Source organism: Scyliorhinus torazame, chromosome 9 (assembly GCF_047496885.1).
Source record: "Scyliorhinus torazame isolate Kashiwa2021f chromosome 9, sScyTor2.1, whole genome shotgun sequence".
Taxonomy (NCBI): Eukaryota; Metazoa; Chordata; class Chondrichthyes; order Carcharhiniformes; family Scyliorhinidae; genus Scyliorhinus; species Scyliorhinus torazame.
The window spans coordinates 124021245-124041539 of NC_092715.1; the positions used below are offsets into that span (position 1 = coordinate 124021245).

The window sequence follows — 20295 nt, forward strand, 5'->3', positions numbered from 1 at the left end:
TGTACCATTGGGAGGCACCAACATCCAAACCATCCCATTGTAACTGGAACTTTAGCCATTTGTGGTGAAATCGTTCATCATAAAGCACAGGGGGTGATTGTCTGCGGATGATTCATTGACTTAGCGATGTGAGATAGCTGCTTCATTATACATAGCCCTGTGTATTAAGATTACTTCAACAGCTTGCATGACTTTCACACATGATACTGAAAAATTGGAAAACATCAATTATTCGGCGGACACGGAATGAAAAATCCCCCCACTCCTGAAGTGGTGTTTGGTCCTTTCCCAGCGCTTTGATTAATTCTATAAATAGCAGGACGCTGGCTGCTGGGCTGGAGCAGTGTAAGGAATTGTGCGCAGAGGTGTGGTTTTGTGCAAATCATGGAGCAGACGGAAATGCAAAAACATCCGAATTTGGCGGATTTAATTCGGGCTTTGCACCAAATTTTTGCGAATGACAAGATTAATGTGGATGAGGTGCAGAATCTGCTGGAATCACACAAGAGCGACTCTCGCGAATGGCTAAAGTACGCCAAGTTTGACCAGTACAGGTGAGACGGGCGAGCCGTGTTTGTAGCAGCGCAAAAGAGTGGAAGGATCAGCTTTGAACAGTCTTTGTATGAAGCCAGGGTGTGGGGCAGGCCTGCAGGCTGGACAGTGGCCACACTGCAGATCCTGCTCTGCTCTTTTGTGTGAATCTGCAGGCATTCCGCGCTGCTTCCTCGCCAAGCGGTAAAAGAATGCTGTACTTTTAGCAAGCTGACCCCAATGCCGCACGATTTGTTTTGTAACTTGCGCCCAGCTTTTTTGCTTTATATTTGATCGCGGCATTTTGCGCTTTGTAACCGGGATTTTTACTGTCCTTGGGCAGTATCGGATTTTTATTCTCCAATCCGATTCAGCTCGATGTTTTTTTAAAATCCTAAAGTATTCCTGGAACATACTAGTCTGCAATAGAGAACGCCTTGCTCTCTGGCTTCTGCGTGCTGGAACTGGACAAGATTATTGCAAAACAAGAATTTCGAAATCGCACGACTTTCCCTTGAGCCTGCCTACTCATACCGTCTGGAGGTGTTTATCAAAGAGTGACGTTAAACCGAGGATACCGGCTGATTTTTAAAAATAAGTTTGAGGACGGGTCACACAGACCTGAAACGTTGTGCGTATCTCTCTTCCCCTCCCCTACTCTTCCAGACCTGCTGAATGTTTCCAGCATTTGTTTCTGTCTTAGTTGAAAGTGGAATTTAAAAATGGGGCTTACTTCTTTTGACCACAGTCCTGTCTGTAATTTTACTCACTTGGCTTTACTGATTTTTGCATTTTGTAAAAATGAAATGTGCTTTTGTAATGTTTTATTATCTGATAATTTCATAATAAAGATTGCAAACTACTTGGTATAATTGCTCCATTGATAACTTGAGTTAGGAGGGAGCAGGCAGTGGCATTCATGTTAAGTGTATGGAAAAAGTTTGTTCATAACTGTTTTTAAAAACAAGTCTGGGTGGCACAGTGGTTAGCATTACTGACCGTCTATGTGGAGTATTCACATTCTCCCCGTGTCTGTGTGGGTTTCCTTCAGGTGCTCCCTGTCCAAAGATGTGCAGGTTAGGTGGATTGGCCATGCTAAATTGCCCTTGGTGTCCAGCGAAGTGCAGGTTAAGTTTAGATTTATTGTCACATGTACTGACGTACAGTGAAAAGTATTGTTCTGTGTATAGTTCAGGCTTGTAGGGTTAGTGGGATGGGGTGGGGGAGGGGGGTGCTCATTCGTAGGGTCAGTGCAGACTGCTAGGGCCAAATGGTGACCTCCTGCACAGTAGAAATTCTGTAGGATTCTATGAAAAATACTAGAGTTAATTGCAACTTTAGCTAAAGATTTCCTTCTCAATTGGTTTACTTTTTTTTTTCCCCCCCCCTCACACTCTTCCTGATTCATTTGGATAGTAAACTCTGGAATTAAATTACGACACCAGAATTCAGAATTAAAAATGGAAAAGTGCTAGACCTACACAGCATAACCTTCTGAAAAAGAGGAAAAATAATGCTTCAGATGCAGATACTGTTTAAAAAGTTATTTTTTTATTTTAAAAAAAAAAATTGATACATAATGTGGTTATCAGGAATCTTGTGTAGTGAAACAAAAGTGATAGACCACAGATGCTGGAAATCTTCAATACAGCAGATAAAAATACTCTGAGAGAAGAGTAGTAGAGTTGAATATACTCTGCAGGAAAGGGCAGCATGTGGCACAGTGGTTAGGTTTGCTGCCTGCGGCGCTGAGGACCCGGGTTCGAATTCCAGCCCTGGGTTGCTGTCCGTGTGGAGTTTGCACATTCTCCCCGTGTCTGCGTGGGTTTCACCCCCACAGTGCAAAGATGTGCAGGTTAGGTGGATTGGTCATGCTAAATTGCCCCTTAATTGGGGAAAAAAATAATAATTAGGTACTCTAAATTTATAAAAAATAAAAAGAATATACTCTGCAGGCTAGGACTAGGTAGCATCTGTGGAGGGAAATAGATTTAACACTTGTTGATGGTCTGTCCATGTGTATGAATGAATGAATATAAGTGATTATTTTAAAGTTTGTCAGGAATGCTTTGCAAGTGGTATCTAGTTTTTAAAAGGGAACCTTTCATTCATAATTTGCAAGAACATTGGGAAAGAGCAGGGGATAAATTTGAAGATATTAACTGAGAACCAATGCAGTTCAGATTGATATTTCTGCTATCAATTTTAGTTTTTGAGTTTAAATCTTTTTTTTCCTCCTTTTACTCACTGACATATTTTCTGTACTTCACAGCTGGCACATTTGCAGTTGTAATTTAAAAAAATTGAAACCTTGATTTCCTATACTTTATTTAGATTACATTTATAAAAGCTTGGTAGCACACGTGGCCAGCACTGTGGTCCCATGTTCGATTCCCTGCTGGATCACTGTCTGTGCGGAGTCTGCACGTTCTCCCGATGTCTGCATGGGTTTCCTCCGGGTGCCTCCCACAGTCCAAAGATGTACAGGTTAGGTGGATTGCCCTTAGTGTCCAAAAAAAAAAAGAGGTTAGGAGGGGTTATGGGGATAGGGTGGAAGTGAGACTAAGTGGGTCGGTGCAGACTCGATGGGCTGAATGGCCTCCTTCTGTACTGTGTTCCATGTATCTATGCATGTAAAAGCTTGAATGGAATTTACTGTTAATTGAAGTACTGTAAATCAACTTAATTTTTATTGGCGAAGACTTTTCTTTGTTCAACTTCTACACGTAGTTATGTGTTATGTTCTTGCCCCATTTAACTTTTAGCACTAAGCTTTGGAATATCTTGTTTCTTCATTTGAAGGATTTGTAGAGTGGCAGATTTCATTCACGTGCTGTGGTATTGCTTTGCACGGACACTAAGTTGGGTTGGGCCTTGCTTACAGAATTGCACAACAGTTTTTTTCATCTTTTGCCAGGCAATTCTGATTTTTATGGTTGGAGTAAAACGTGGCCTCTGCTTGCATAGCTACAAACTTACCTAATTTTGAGACTGTCCAATTGAGATTCAGATCCAATGCCATGCAAACTCTCTCATTTGCTTTTCTGCTGCTCAGAAGATTTTGGTTGCAGAATGTTGGTTGCTTCCATCCTTCTCTTCATGGCATTTATAAAATTGTACACATTATTACAAAATTGTATGCATTATTGCATATATCTTTTATGGTTTTTTTTTGACCAATCTTGTGAATGAATAAAAAAATTGGCCAAAGGGAGAAAGTAACTCCTCACTGGGTTTATTATGGTGGTTGTTGGTGGTGAGACTGTGTCCCAAGGCTTGGTATTGAGGTAATTGAAATTAAGTACTCCAAAAATATAGATGATCACACCTCACACTTGCCTATAGCTACCAGAACTAGCCTGTAATTCCAGATTGAGATTGGTGTATCTCAGGCCTGCCTCCTGATGGGGACTTGCAGTTAAACATTAGGACGGATAGAGCCTGAAAAGAGCCTAAGTCTTCAGCAGTGGGTTAGTCACTGGCTTCAGGCTGCCTTTTTTATAAAAAAAACATGCAGATGCCCACCCTATATCCATATCTATGGAAAGACTGAAAACGTCTTTGGGTCCTGATGCGCAATCAATTACTCAAGACGAAGTGATTCATAACTGAAGGCTTTAATCTGCTAGAACTCTTCCCCAGCAGCTTCGATACAGAAAGTGAAGGCTGTTGGGATGGCATCGGTTCTTAGCTCCGCAATTCACCTCTCCGGTACTGCAATACCTGGTATTACCACAGGTCCCCTTTGCCTTCTCAGAAGATTGACCATTAGACATTGGAGCAGAATTAGGCCATTTGGCCCATAGAGTCTGCTCCGCCATTCAATTAAGGCTGATATTTTTCTCATCCCCATTCTCCTGCCTTCTCCCCATAACCCCTGATCCTCTTATTAATCAAGAGCCTATTTATCTCTATCTTAATGCCACTCTTGTGATTTGACCTCCACAGTCTTCTGTGGCAAAGAGTTCCACAGATTCACTACTCTGGCTGAAGAAATTCCTCCTCATCTCCTTCAGTCTTGAGGCTGTGCCCTCGGGTTCTAGTTTTTCCTACCAGTGGAAATATCCTCTCCATGTCCACTCTATATATGCCTCACGGTACCCTGTAAGTTTCAATAAGATCCCCCCCCCCCCCCCCTCATCCTTCTAAATTCCAACGAGTACAGACCCAGAGTCCTCCACCACTCCTCATATGACAAGCTCTTCATTCCAGGGATCATTCTTGTGAACCACCTCTGGACCCTTTCCCAGGCCAGCACATCCTTTCGATTTGGGGCCTAAACTGCTCACAATACTCCAAATGGGGCCGAACCAGTACCTTATACAGACTGAGAAGTACATCGCTGCTCTAGTATCTTAGCCCTCTCGACATGAATGCTAACATTGCATTTGCCTTCCGAACTGCCGACTGAACCTGCATGTTAATCTTAAGAGAATCTTGAACAAGGACACCCAAGTTCCTTTGTGCTTCTGATTTCCTAAGCATTTCCCCATTTCGAAAATAGTTTATGCCTCCATTCCTCTTTCCAAAGTTCATAACCTCACACTTTTCTACATTGTATTCCATCTGCCACTTATTTGCCCACTCTCCTAGCCTGTCCCAAGTCCTTTTGCAGCCCCCCCGCTTCCTCAATAATACCTGTCCGTCTACAGATCTTCGTATCATCTGCAAACTTGGCAACAGTGCCTTCAGTTCCTTCTTTCAGATCAGTAATGTATATTTTCTTTCAGATCAGTAATGTATATTGTGAAAAGTTGTGGTCGCAACAGCGACCCATGAGGCAGACACTAGTCACTGGCTGCCATCCTGAAAAATACCCCTTTATTTGCCTTCTGCCAGTCAGCCAACCCTCTCTCCATGCCAGGATCTTGCCCTTAACACCATGGGCTCTTAACTTATTTAACAGTTAATGGCACCTTCTCAAAGGCCTTTGGAAATTTAAATAGATCACTTCCACTGGTCTCCTGTCTAACTTCCTTGTTACCTCACGTGACCTCCCCTTGATGAAGCCTGCTGACTCAGTTCTATTTTATCATGATGTGGAGATGCTGGCGTTGGACTGGGATGGACACAGTAAGCAATCTTCCAACACCAGGTTAAAGTCCAACAGGTTTGTTTGGAATCACTAGCTTTCATGCTCCTTCATCAAGTGATTTTATCATGCACTTCCAAGTGCTCCGCAATCTCATCTTTAATAATGGACTCTAAAATCTTACCAATGACTGAAGTCAGGCTATCCGGCCTATAGGGGCTGGTTTAGCCCAGTGGGCTGGACAGCTGGTTTGTGATTCAGAACAAGGCCAGCAGCGCGGGTTCAATTCCCATACCAGCTGGGAATTCTGAATTCTCCCTCTGTGTACCCGAACAGGAACCAGAATGTGGCGACTAGGGGCTTTTCACAGTAACTTCATTGCAGTGTTAATGTAAGCCTACTTATGACAATAAAGATTATTTAATTTAATTTCCCGTCTTCAGCCTCCCTACCTTCTTAAATGGGTCATTACATTAGCCATTTCCCAGTCCTCCGGGACCTTCCCTGCCTTCAGTGGTTCCTGAAAGATCTCCACCAATACCTCTGCTATCTCCTTTAGAACCCAGGTGTATAGTCCATCTGGTCCAGGTGATGTATCCATCTTCAGACCTTTCAGTTTCCCCAAAATCTTCTCCTTGGTGATGACCACTACACTCTCCTCTGCCCCCTGATTCTCATTGAGAAGTAGTTGACCTGAGGAAGGACTGGCACAAGCTCTGCTGCCAGCATTTTTCCACCATTGTGTTGAGGGCCCTTAGTCTACACATCCTTGCCTCCTTCTGTCAAATTTCCACTCAGCGCCAGAGACCTGTGTTCAATTCCAACCTCGGGTGACAGTCTGTGGAGTTTGCACATTCACCTCGTGTCTGCTTGCATTTCCTCTGGGTGCTCTGTTTCCTCTAGCGATAAGGCCCAGTTTATGCAAAAATGACTTACCACAGGTACGTTTGGAGATATGGCCAACTTCAAATGACAATACTCCGGGACCTGGTGACCTGACCTAGTTAAGGAAAGTTTGCAACGTGCAAAAATAGGAGTTTGCAATGCATAAATCAAAAAATCAAATTAAACAGGAACTTTATAACTGTCAGAATCTGCACCTGCAACCACAATGTCGGAATACTGTAAAACCGTTGCCTGAAGGGTGGACCTGCGGTTAGAAAAGGACGTCATCTCAGACCAGGACACGAGAGTCTGACCTATTCTATGGAATACTCCTAACAGAAAGTGTAGAAATCAAAGATCTGAGACTTTCATTTACGATGACCCATGGGACCCACCTCGTACACTAAGCACCCTGAGTGAAGGCTCAGTGAACAAAAGAGACCTCCAAGAAACATTGGGCCAATTCAAAGGGGTGATATTTACTTGTGTCTAAAGCTGTGAGTCTTGAGAGAAATTGTGATTTTTGTATAGTGTAAGATTTGAATACATTATTTGATACAAGTTTAGTGAATAAAATCGTGTTAAATCATAAGTTACAGTGTAGAGTGTTTGATACATAACTGTTTGCCTCTTATAACAGTACAGAGACTGAGAGGTTCAACATCTCCCACAGTCCAAAGATGTGCGGGTTAGGTGGATTGGCTATGCTAAATTGTCTCTTGGTGTGGGGTTGCAGGAATAGAGTGGGAGATTGGGCTTGGGTAGGGTAGTCTTTTGAAGGGTTGATGCAGGCTCGATGGGACGAATGGCCTCCTTTTGCAGTTTTGGGATTCTATGATCTCTAAACTGACATTAATCATAGTCAACTACAGCATACACTACAATTATTCCCATAGTGAGCTTGTACATCAAAATCTGGAATAACATTTTTTAGGCCATCTTCCGTGTCGAATAATCTCTCTCGCTTCCATTCAAAAGAATTCCATTTCCAATTTCTTTTTCTTCCTAATTCCCCAACATTTAAACATCATTAAAGTATACATTTGTTGTACTAGTATGAAAATCATGAGAAGAACTTTAAAAAAAAAAAAAAGTTTTAGAGTACCCAATTCATTTTTTCCAATTTAGCGTGGCCAATCCACCTATCCTGCACATTTTTGGGTTGTGGGGGACAATGAGAAACCCACGCAAATACGGGGAGAATGGGCAAACTCCACACGGACAGTGACCCAGAGCCGGGATTGAACCTGGGACCTCAGTGCCGTGAGGCAGCAGTGCTAACCCACTGTGCCACCGTGCTGCCCTACAATGAATAACTTGAGAAATAATTCTTATCCAAGAGTGAATCCGTACATTTGTATCCCAGTTTCAAGTACTTTCCCACCAACTTGTTTCTTTAATAGTCTTTATCTTTTGCTCAGTTTCTTTGGCTTGTTCGACAACTGTAACTCTAATGAATGTTTGGTGGGCTCTCTCCAACTATTCTTTAATCCAATGTAGACCCTTGGGTAACAATTAGACATTGGTTTCGTATTTCTCAAAATACTGTCCCCAATTCCCCTTGATTGTTTCGGTGGTGTTAACAGTAATTGTTTCGGTGGTGTTAATAGTAACTTTTTCTCAATGTCAACCAGCTCAATTTTGCTGATTCCAGCTGGTATTTGGGGTTGAATGATGTCCGGGGGCCATATTGGTATCTTTTTAATGAGGTGGTTAGACAATATTCTCCCTTCCTTTTGTCAGCCACTCTTGTGATATCAAACATAAGCGTTCTGATATTCAAAGTGCCGTATAGGTCTCAATTCATTTTAAATCCACATAAGGCTTGTTCATTAAGATAATAGGGTAGGGACAGACAATTGTTTCGTCTGCCTGTATGGCCAAGTTTGTACCCACTATCCTTCCTTTTCTGCTACATAAGGTAAACATTCTTATGGCCTTTCCAAATCTCTTTAATAATTCCTCTTTTGTTCACTTCCGAAACACTTAATCCTATTTCACTTCTCTGAATTATTGGTATTCCCAATATCATTCCTCAGGCTTTACTTGTGGTTCCTCCGCAACCTTTCCCAAACCACACCTTGCTCAGTTACCAAAGCTGGCCGTATGAAACATTGGGATGCAACTTTCTATTAGTGAGGGCTATTAGTTCATTTGTGATCCAGGCTGGGACCTTTTCCTTGTTTAACCTACTCGAGATTTTCTCTCAATTGTTCCAATATCTAATTGTTGTAGATGCTACATGTAATTCTATTCCTTGTTTTTCATCATCCTCTAATTTTCCCTCTAAAATTTGATGAATGCTTCTAGCATGACCTTCTAAGACGTTGTCCATCTGTTCCTCTGCATGATTTCCATATAACCCTCCTTCAGCATTCCTTTCGTCGTCATTATTTAATTCCTGCAAGACTTGTATGACTGTTCGAGTCACCTGCCGCTAATGCTATCATCTTGGCATCCAGCTGGTAAGACACTGGATTCCCTGCAGAGCCACTTTCCATTGATACCATACTGGAACTCTTTATTATTCTTTGCACACTCAGTTGGCATTGATCCACCTCGCATTTATGTTCTCTCTCTGAGGGACTTACTTTGTCAACTATGGAGTATGGGCCGTGATATTTTGGGGATATGAAGGTTTCCGGTTGGTATACCTGTAACATGACCTTTTGACCTCCGTCATATTCCACAGGTTTTACCTTTCCATCAAAATAGGCTTTGCTGCCTTTCTTCTTTTGTGCCATTTTTGTGGCTATGGGTAAATTGGTCCCTTGTACATTGTTGTTGTACAGCTTTTTCATGACAGCTGCCAGTTCAGGTTCAGATAGGTCCAATAGGTCCAATTTCAAGAGGACTTCAATCCTCCTCATGGGTCATCCCATCATTAGGACATGTGGTGTGAATCCAGTGGTGCTGGATACAGTATTTCTTACTAACATTAGTATAAAGGGTAGCACCATATTCCATGTTGCGTTATTTTGCTGTATTGTTTTCTGAATCATTGTTTTTAGAGCCCAATTCATTCTTTACACTATCCAGCTGGATTGTGGGTGATGGGCAATATGGAACTGCTGATATCCTAATAGTGCCATTACGTACGTTCTGCATTATTTGAGCTGTAGGAGTACCCTGGTCAGATTCAGTAATATGGGGCAAGTCCCAATTGGTATACACCTGTTGTGCCAGGATCTTGGCTGTATTTATTCTGGTGGGAAAGTACATAAGAACCAGGAACAGGAGTAGGGCATCTGGCCCTTGGAGCCTGGGTCCCCCATTGAATGAGATCATGGCCGATCTTTTGTGGACTCTCATCCGCTTTCCCGCCCGAACACCATAACACTTTATTCCATAACACTATTTCTTAATTCTTTAATATACTATCTAGCTTCAACCTATTTGCTGAATGTGTTCATTATGCTGAAAGGCATCAACCCATTTGCTGAATGTGTTCATTACCACTAAAATGTACTTCTACCCCCTTTGCGGGGTGGCAAAGGTCCCACATAATCTAGCTGCAAATTGTCCATGGTCCTTCCATGTGTCAGGCATGCCTTACTTCCCCCTTTCTTTGCTTCGTGATCTGGATTGTTTTGTGCACGCACACTGTACAATTTTCCATATAATGTTTCACATCTTTGGTGTAATTAGTCAAAGAACAAAGAAAGGTATAGCACAGGAATAGGCCCTTCGGCCCTCCAAGCCTGTGCTGACCATTCTGCCCATCTAAACGAAAATCTTCTACACTTCTGGTGTCCGTATCCCTCCTCCCATCCTATTCATGTATTTGTCAAGATGCTCCTTAAACGTCACAATCGTCCCTGCTTCCACCACCTCCTCCGGCAGCGAGTTCCAGGCACCCACTACCCTTTGTGTAAAGAAACAAACAAAAAAAAACTTGCCTCGTACATCTCCTTTAAACCTTGCCCCTCGCACCTTAAAACCTATGCCCCCTAGTAATTGACTCTTTCCCAGGGTAGAGGGGTAAAGTCTCTGACTATCCACTCTGTCTATGCCTCTCATAATTTTGTAGACCTCTATCAGGTCGCCCCTCAACCTCCTTCGTTCCAGTGAGAACAAACCAGTTTACTCAACCTCTCCTCATAGCAAATGCCCTCCATACCAAGCAACATCCTAGTAAATCTCTTCTGCACCCTCAAGCCTCCACATCCTTCTGGTAGTGTGGCGACCAGCATTTAACACTATACTCCAAGTGTGGTCTAACTAAGGTTCTATACAGCTGCAACACGACTTGCCAATTTTAATTCTCAATGCCCTTGCCAATGAAGGCAAGCATGCCGTATGCCTTCTTGACTACCTTCTCCACCTGTGTTGCCCCTTTCAAATGACCTTTGGACCAGTACCCCTAAATCTCTCTGACTGCCAATACTCTTGAGGCTTCTACTATTCACTGTATAGTCCCTACCTGTATTAGACCTTCCAAAATGCATTACCTCACATTTGTCTGGATTAAACTCCATCTGCCAACTCTCCGCCCAAGTTTCCAGACAATCTAAATCCTGCTGTATCCTCTGACAGTCCTCTGACAATCGCTATCTGCAATTCCACCAACCTTTGTGTCGTCCGCAAACTTATTATTCAGACCAGTTACATTTTCCTCCAATCATTTAAATGTACTACGAACAACAAAGGTCCCAGCACTGAACCCTGCGGAACACCACTGGTCATAGCCCTCCAATCAGAAAAGCATCCTTCCATTGCTGCTACTCTGCCTTCTACTATGACCTAGCCAGTTCTGTATCCATCTTGCCAGCTCACCTCTGATCCCATGTGACTTCACCTTTTGTACCAGTCTGCCATGAGGGACCTTGTCAAAGGCCTTACTGAAGTCCATATAGACACCATCCACTTCCCTACCTGCATCAATCATCTTTGTGACCTCCTCGAAAAACTATATCAAGTTAGTGAGACACGACCCCGTCTTCACAAAATCGTGCTGCCTCTTGCTAATATGTCCACTTGCTTCCAAATGGGAGTAGATCCTATGTCGAAGAATTCTCTCCAGTTATTTCCCTACCACTGACGTAAGGCTCACCGGCTTGTAATTCCCTGGATTATCCTTGCTACCTTTCTTAAACAAAGGAACAACATTGGCTATTCTCCAGTGGCTGGTTTTGCACACTGGGCTAAATAGCTGGCTTGTAATGCAGAACCAGGCATCAGCGTGGGTTCAACTTCTGTACCGACCTCCCCGAACAGGCGCCGGTATGTGGCGACTAGGGGCTTTTCACAGTAACATCACTGAAGCCTGTTATAATATCCACTCATGTATATAATGAGATACAGGCAGTGATTGACACACAGGATGACCAGTAAGCACACAACACAGTGCTTACAACCAGACAGGACACTACCACTATAAAGCCAGAGGGCACTAGGTTTCCCGCTCTCTCTGGACCCAGCCGCTGAGACAGTCCGAGTCCACAAGCTAAGCTAGTAAATCTGGTCAGGCTACGACAAGGTCTCCAGTCAGTTCAGTATAGTGTCGACCCACAGCTGAATATGTATATCAGTTCTATTGTTGAATAAAACAGTGTTGGATCTTCTCCAGTGTTCAACGTCTGTTTCAAGCTTCCCTGCATTGAGTGCAGTCCACATCGAACCTACCTGCCTAACACATCAAAGCCGACTTGTGACAATAAGCTATTATTATCACCTGAAGACAGTTGAGGATCCAAGGATTTCTGTCAAGGCCTCAGCAATTTCCTCTCTTGCCTCCTTCAGTATTCTGGGGTAGATACCAGCAGGCCCTGGGGACTTGTCCACCATAATATTTTTCAAGACGCCCAACACCTCGTCTTTGTTGATCTCCATGTGACCCGGGCTATCTACACCCACTTCTCCAGACTCCAAATCCACCAATTCCTTCTCTTTGGTGAATACTGATGCAATGTATTCATTTAGTACCTCGCCCATTTCCTCTGGCTCCACACATAGATTCCCACCCCTGTCCTTCAGTGGGCCAACCCTTTCCCTGGCTACCCTCTTGCTTTTATGTACGTTTAAAAAGCCTTGGGATTTTCCTTAACCCTATTTGCCAATGACTTTTTGTGACCCCTTTTAGCCCTCCTGACTCCTTGCTTAAGTTCCTTCCTACTTTCCTTATATTCTCACAGGCTTCGTCTGTTCCCAGCCTTTTAGCCCTGACAAATACCTCCTTTTTCTTTTTGACGAGGCCTACAATATCTCTCGTTATCCAAGGGACCCAAAATTTGCCATATTCATCCTTCTTCGTCACAGGAACATGCTGGTCCTGAATTCCTTTCTCAACTGCCAGTTGAAAGCCTCCCACATGCCTGATGTCGATTTACCCTCAAACATCCACTCGCAATCTAGGTTCTTCAGTTCCTGCCTAATATTGTTAAAATTAGCCTTCCCCCAATTTAGCACATTCACCCTAGGACCACTCTTATCCTTGTCCACCAGCACTTTAAAACTTACTGAATTGTGGTCACTGTTCCTGAATGCTCCCCTACTGAAATTTCTACCATCTGGCCGGGCTCATTCCCCAATACCATGTCCAGTGCAGCCCCTTCCCTAGTTGGACTATCTACATATTGTTTTAAGAAGCCCTCCTGGATGCTCCTTACAAACTCTGCCCCGTCCAAACCCCTAGCACTAAGTGAGTCCCAGTCAATATTGGGGAAGTTAAAGTCTCATCACAACAACCCTGTTGCTTTTACTCCTTTCCAAAATCTGTCTACTGGTCTGTTCCTCTATCTCCCGCTGGCTGTTGGGAGGCCTGTAGTAAACCCCCAACATTGTGACTGCACCCTTCTTAGTCCTGATCTCTACCCATATAGCCTCGCTGCCCTCTGAGATGTCCTCCCGCAGTACAGCTGTGATATTCTCCCTAACCAGTAGCACAACTCCTCCACCCCTTTTACATCCCCCTCTATCCCGCCTGAAACATCTAAATCCTGGAACGTTTAGCTGCCAATCCTGTCCTTCCCTCAACCAGGTCTCTGTAATGGCAACAACATCATAGTTCCAGGTACTAATCCAAGCTCTAAGTTCATCTGCCTTACCCGTAATACTTCTTGCATTAAAACATATGCACTTCAGGCCACCAGTCCTGCTGTTTTCAGCAACATCTCCCTGTCTGTTCTTCCTCAGAGCCATGCTGGCCCTATTTCCTAGTTCTCCCTCAACCTTTTCATCTTCTGACCTATTGCTCCGGTACCCACTCTCTGCCAAACAAGTTTAAGCCCTCCCGTGTGACACTTAACAAACCTTGTGGCCAGGATATTTATGCCTCTCCAGTTTAGATGCAACCTGTCCTTTTTATACAGGTCATACCTGCCCCGGAAGAGCTCCCAGTGGTCCAGATAACTGAAACCCTCCCTCCTACACCAGCTGTTTAGCCACGTGTTTAGCTATTTCTAGCCTCAGTGGCACGTGGCACAGGGAGTAATCCTGAGGTTACAATCCTTGAGGTCCTGTCTTTTAACTTTCTGCCTTGCTCCCTGAACTCCTGCTGCTGGACCTCATCCCCCTTCCTGCCTATGTCGTTAGTACCAATATGTATCATGACCTCTTCCTGTTTGCCCTCCCCTTCAGGATGCCTGCTACCCGTTCTGAGACATCCTGGACCCTGGCACCAGGGAAGCAACATACCATCCTGGAGTCTCTTTCCCGTCCATCGAAGCGCCTATCTGTGCCCCTGACTATAGAGTCCCCTATGACTATTGCTCTTCTGCGCTTTGACCCCCCCCCTGCTTAACATCAGCGCCAGCTGTGGTGCCACTGCTCTGGCTGCTGCTGTTTTCCCCTGATAGGCTATTCCCCCCAACAGTATCCAAAGCGGTATACCTGTTTGAGAGGGAGACAACCACAGAGGATTCCCGCACTTACTGCCTGCCCCTTCTGGTGGTCACGATGTGTCTCCTTCACGTGCATAGCTTACTGAGTGTGCGCTTGATGCATGTCTCTTATATAAAACTCAGCTAAACCAAGGTGACTCGCACTACTTAAGCTTCAAACAGAAGAATACAATGTGCGCACTTGAGCCACTAAGCAGGCTTCAGGTGACTGACAGATAACTGCCCCTCAGCAATTAGGGTGGGGGCAACTTCAGCCAATCAGACATTTAAGCTAGACATTGAACTTTTAACTGAATTTTTCCTCCACAAACATAACCACTCTTGTGTCAATTCCTTATTGTTTATGCCCATTATGACATTGATAAATGATATGATTTCTATCTTTGGTAGGTACCACGTATCTTCCTCCTTTTAGTACTAGGCCATTCATTTGTCCGACATATCACCTTTAATTGAGGTAATCGCTTTATCTCCCCTTTTGTACTGCTTCAAGATCCTCGATCTTGATTTGGTTAGTGGTGACTGCGCAATTTGCTGTTTTTGAGAGTAGGGGACTGCCATGGGATTCCGTCATGGGCACCCTGTTTTGCCAACTCCTATCTTGCATGCATTTCTGGCTGGAGAAGACCTGTCGTGAGCTTTTACCTGAATGACACCATACTCTTGGCCTTAGGCTTGTGACTAGATGTATTTAAGGCGTGGGGCAGAGGGTAAAGGTTTACCGTCTGAAGATACTAAGTCTGATTTCCCATAGGGGTAAGAAATCTGTTAAGCTAATGCACACGTGCATACTATTTGAATGGATGTCTGCTGGTGTTGGAAAATCTTGGTGGAAACTTACAATGTAAACCACAGCTCCCGTGTGACACTAGCAAACCTTGCGATATTTATGCCTCTCCAGTTTAGATGGAACCCGTCCTTTTTATACAGGTCACACCTGCCCCGGAAGAGCTCCCAGTGGTCCAGATAGCTGAAACCCTCCCTCTTACACCAGCTGTTTAGCCACGTGTTTAGCTGCTCTATCTTCCTATTCCTAGCCTCAGTGGCACGGAGTAATCCTGAGATTACAATCCTTGAGGTCCTGTCTTTTAACTTTCTGCCTAGCTCCCTGTGTGCTTTAGTGCTGGGCAGGTTAAGTGCTAATTCATGTATGACATTGCCTTTTGTATCTTTAACATAGATGCCACATACTATTTTACAGATGCCACCCTCCACCATGGAGGAGCCATCTACAAAAAATTTTAATTCATGGATTTGGGTGTTCTTTGGACATGTACCTTTTGTCTTCTTCCGTTTTATTGTCCTTTGTTTTGGTGTTTGGTGGGTGGCTTTTCACTTGCCACTTCCTCCTTTTTTACTTTGGCACAAAGGGGCCCTTGGGATCCTTTGTCACAATTTGGCAATCGTGTTTCTCCCCACTATAATTCAAATTGTCTGATAAGAGGGTGGGTGTGTTGGCTCTTTTTATAGCTGTCCTGTCCCTGGACCATCCGAGTCATGTGATTTTTGCTCACGTACCATCTTTTATTCTTCCATCCAATAACAATTGGGGAGGGGTGTGTTCTGTTAGAATGGTAAACAGATTTAATCCAAAAATGAAATGAAATGAAAATCGCTTACAGGATTCAAATGAAGTTACTGTGAAAAGCCTCTAGTCGCCACATTCCGGCGCCTGTTCGGGGAGGCTGGTACGGAATGCGGTATATGTATGCAAAGTGCTGCACAACTCCAAATACTGCTCGTAAATGTCTTTCACAGACTGTGAAGCCTTGCTCCACAGCAGTTAGTAACCTAGATGCATAGGCAATAGGCCCCAATCTTCCATGCCGTTCCTGCAGTAAGGCTGCTGAAATGATGCTTACAGTGGCTGCTGCTTCTAGCACAAAGGGTAATTCGGGGTCAGAGACCTGTAGGGCCTTAGCCAGAGCTTGCTTTAGCTCGAGTATGGGGGCATTTTTCTTTAATAGGTCTGAAATGGGAGCAGCTTTCATAGCAAATCCGTCAAGTGTAGTTTCTACAGTAGCATACTAGGCCTAGAAATGATCGGAGTAATTTCAAATTAGTTGGCAATGGCAATTTGGTTATTGTTTTTATTCTACCTTCTATTTCTCATTTTCCATATGTAACGGTTGTTCCCATGCATGTGACCTGTGATTTTGTGAGTTAAGGTTCACGTTTAATCCCAATTTGTTTAAAAGGTTCAATAATTCACTGAGCAATTGCAAATGTTCCTTCCTAGTTTCTGTCTAAAGAAGTAAATCATCTACATACTATACAGGTTGGCAGTGCTGAGGTACCCAGGCGCCACCAGCGTTGCCAGCCTGGCCAGAGGCTGACCACCCGGGGGCCTCCGATCACCTAGGAGATCCCCTCCCCCCATGTGCCGATACGCCTGGTCTCCATTTGGGAGGACTAGTACAAATCGGCACTCGGCTGGGGTCTCCTCGGTGAGGCCGCTAGACGATGAGGGGTGCCTGTGTGCATCATTATGGCTAAGTGTACCCTTGCAGTGTATTGTAGTCTTTCATGTTGTGTGTTTCTTTAAATTTAATAAATATTCTTTGTTAATTGATTATAAGAAGACTGGACTGTCTCCTCGCTGGCTTGCATCTTTTGCTTCACATTATTGACATTATACCAAACTGAAAATGTACATCAGCAGGGTTCTTAACAAGCTTAACTAGTCCTAGACCCGCTCTTGTGAAATTCAGTTATGTTCCGATCATTGCCACCTTGATGCTCCCTGACTATGGGGTCATTAATCCTGTTCCATGCCGCATTACCAGATCCAGAATAGCCTGATCTTTTATTCCAAAATGTGCTGTTCTAAACGACTGTCCTGAAAATGCCCTGTCAACTCATCTTCCAGGTTACTGATTCGTCCAATCTATTTGTAGATTAAAATCATTCCATGATTTATTGCTGTACTTTTTTTATAGGTGGCATGATGGCACAGTGCTTAGCACTGCTGCCTTACTGCGCCAAGGACCCCGGTTTGATTCCGACTTCGGGTGACTGTTTGCATTTTTCCCCGTGTCTAGGCGGGTTCCTCCGGGTGCTCCGGTTTCCTCCCACAGTCCAAAGATGTGCAGGTTGGGTGGATTGGCCATGCTAAATTGCCCCTTAAGTGTCCAAAGGTTGGCTGGGAATACAGGGCTAGAGGGGGGATTGGGCCTAGGTAGGGTACTCTCTTTTTTTTTTAAAGCACAGACTCTGAGGGCCGAATGGCCTCCTTCGGCACTGTAGGGATGATTTCTTCCTGTATACCCTGTCCTACAGTGTTACTGCTAGACCTATAAACTACTCCCATATTTAACTATCTGCCAGTATTCTAGAGTCCCCCCTCCTCATCGATCCACTGTATCCTTCGATTTCTCACTCGCTTGTCCTATTGGGTGTAATCCAAAGATTACTCCCTTAATGGTCCTGCTTGCTTGTTTGTTTCCCTCCTTGCTCCCTAAATTCTGATTGCAGGACTATATGGGCTATGATTGCTAGCTGTTCACCATCCCAGGCTTTTTCCACTTACCTCTGCCCCCCCCCAACTTCAAAATACTCTGCCACCACTTGGCACCAAGGAGGAAAAATACTATCCTGTATCTGTAACCACAAACAACTGTCTGTTCCCCAACTATCTCTTTGCCTTCTCTTTTTTCTGATTTTCCTTGTGCAACTGAGCCAACCTTTCAGTTGGTCTTGGCTGAACTCCCACATCAGCCAGCACTAAATACTGGCTGGAGTCTGAGATGCACTCGGAACTTCTGCACTGCCTTCCATGCCCTTCGAGTGCCTGCCTGCAATCACCCATTCCTTCTCTTCCAGCATATTTTGTGGTGTGACCATGCCCAGAATATGCCATGTGCCAAGCTCTCAGCCTTGTGGATGTGACACCAACTGCTGCTCAGACTCTGACACTCTCGTGAGCAGTGGCTGCTGACGATGCTTCCTGTTTTTTCTGGTTATCTAGGACAGGGCATTGGACGTCTTGCGTGGAGGAGCAAGATGTGCACACCATGGTTCTGAACTGCCCTGCCAGTTCTCTATGGGGCTACTAAACATGCTACTTAGCATCACCAACTACTCATCGATGAGCTGCTTTTCATCTGCTGATGTCACTTTATATAGGGAGAATAATTGAAATGAGTAAAACTATTGATTATCCAACAAGCCTTGGATCATAACCTTTAATTTAATTTAAACCATAAATTATCAGCGTAGTCAGACACCTGCTTTGTTTCCCTGATCTGTTTATTGTGGTGTTACTCCTCCATCTTATCATATGTTTGGTTTGGCTTCTAGTTTGGCTCTCCTCAGCTGCTGCTGGTGTCTCCAGTCGCACCCATGTTATTTTCCTGCTTTCTGGTAGAACCTTCCATGTTCTTATCAAACCAAAAATGTTGACAATACCTCAGCAGGTCCCGCAGCATCTGCAGGGAGAAGGAGCTGATGTTTTGGATCCAACATCTGCATCATTTTGCTTTTGCTATATTCTTGACCCTCCCTGGATAATATTTTTCCTGAAACCTTTTGGATTGATTAGTGTTTGTTATAACCTCTAGTTTTAGACTTATAACAAGTGGAAACCTATTTTCTCATCTACCCCATCAAGTAACATTCTTCAGCCTTCTCTCTGGAGAGCCCTGTCCTGTTCAAATATTCCTGAACCTTCATTCTGCTGAATCCTTGTGAATGTTTTCTTGAACCTTCTCTAGTGCATCTTTATTCTTTTTATAATATGAAGATTAGAACTGCACTTCAGCACTGTTCTAACCATTGCTTTACTGAAGTTTAACAAGGCTTTTAAATTCTATTTCTAATAGAAATGTTGTTTATTACCATATTAACATCTCTTTCATGGTTAGTATATCATGTGGATCCCTTTGCTTATTTACCTCGGTTATAAATAACTTTGCAATACTGTAGGCAGAATTTGGCATTTAGCAAGTGAACAATCTAATTGCTGGCATAGGTCCTTGAAGCATCATAGGAAATGATGTTGGCCTCTTGACTTTGTTAAGAAACCCAAATTCACCAAGGTCAGGAACTCAGTCCTGCCTGCATGTCAAATCTGTTTCACAGATTCAGTTCTACATTTTATGTTCTACAGGCCCTTTGTAAGGTGTGGGGTCACCTGGGTCAGGTGACTGAGTGGAGCACCATGGTCAGGAAGTGTCCTAGAGAAAGGGACAGGCAGAGGTCCCAGATAAGGGACAAAGACGGGACAGAAATGGGCCCCAGATGAAGGGGATGGGGGAAAACAGAGTTAAAGAACAGGCTGCAGGGAGCAGATCAGCAAAGAGGGCTCGAGTGAAGTCCTGGTAATTGAGGAGGACTGTTGGCAAAGGCACCCATCGGAGCAATGTGTTCTGTTCAGTACAGCCAAAGGTCTGAAGTTGTGCCTGTAATTTGGTAGACGGGTGTATCCTTGGGGAGTCCAGGGGAATGAAATCTCAGAAGGTGAGATTGAAGCTATTAGTTTTGGAACAACTTGGAATTCTCTCAGATGTGATCTTCAAAGGTGAAGTTTGGAGATACGGTTTTGTGGAGATTGATTGACTCCTTAGTGTGTCTAACATCTGGGTGGATTGTTGAGAAGTCCATGGAATCTGTCATTTATTGTGCAGTGTGGTGTTTCTGATCAATTGGCTTGTTAATTCTCATACACCACATTAACCATGTTAAGAGCATAAGATGGATGGTGAAAATTGTCTTTCTGACCCTTGTGAGTTTTATGTAAAGATTTTTTTATTTTTGTTCAATACCTGTGGAATCTTGAGGCTTTATTCTATTCTTTTATCAAGTGTTTTGAATCTCAAGCATTTTTCAATTCTTTCACAGGATGTAGGTGTCGCTGGCTAGGATAGCATTTATTCCCCATCCCTAATTGATCTTTAGAAGATGGCAATGAGCTGCCTTCTTGAACCACTGCAGTCTGTGGTGTAGGTACACCATAATGCTGTTAAGAAGGGAGTTCCAGGTTTTTGACCCAGTGACAGTGAAGGAACA

The 20295-nt window shown here is 43.8% G+C and overlaps 1 protein-coding gene across 1 annotated transcript in view; it reads left to right on the plus strand.

The window, feature by feature from the left end:
- The first annotated feature begins 326 nt into the window (after positions 1 to 326).
- Positions 327 to 20295, plus strand: part of LOC140429462 (cysteine dioxygenase type 1-like) — a 31204-nt gene continuing 11235 nt past the window's right edge. The window contains exon 1 of the mRNA XM_072516486.1: positions 327 to 554. Coding sequence (XP_072372587.1) covers positions 385 to 554 — 170 coding nt within the window. The 5' untranslated portion in view covers positions 327 to 384. The remainder of the gene's footprint in view (positions 555 to 20295) is intronic.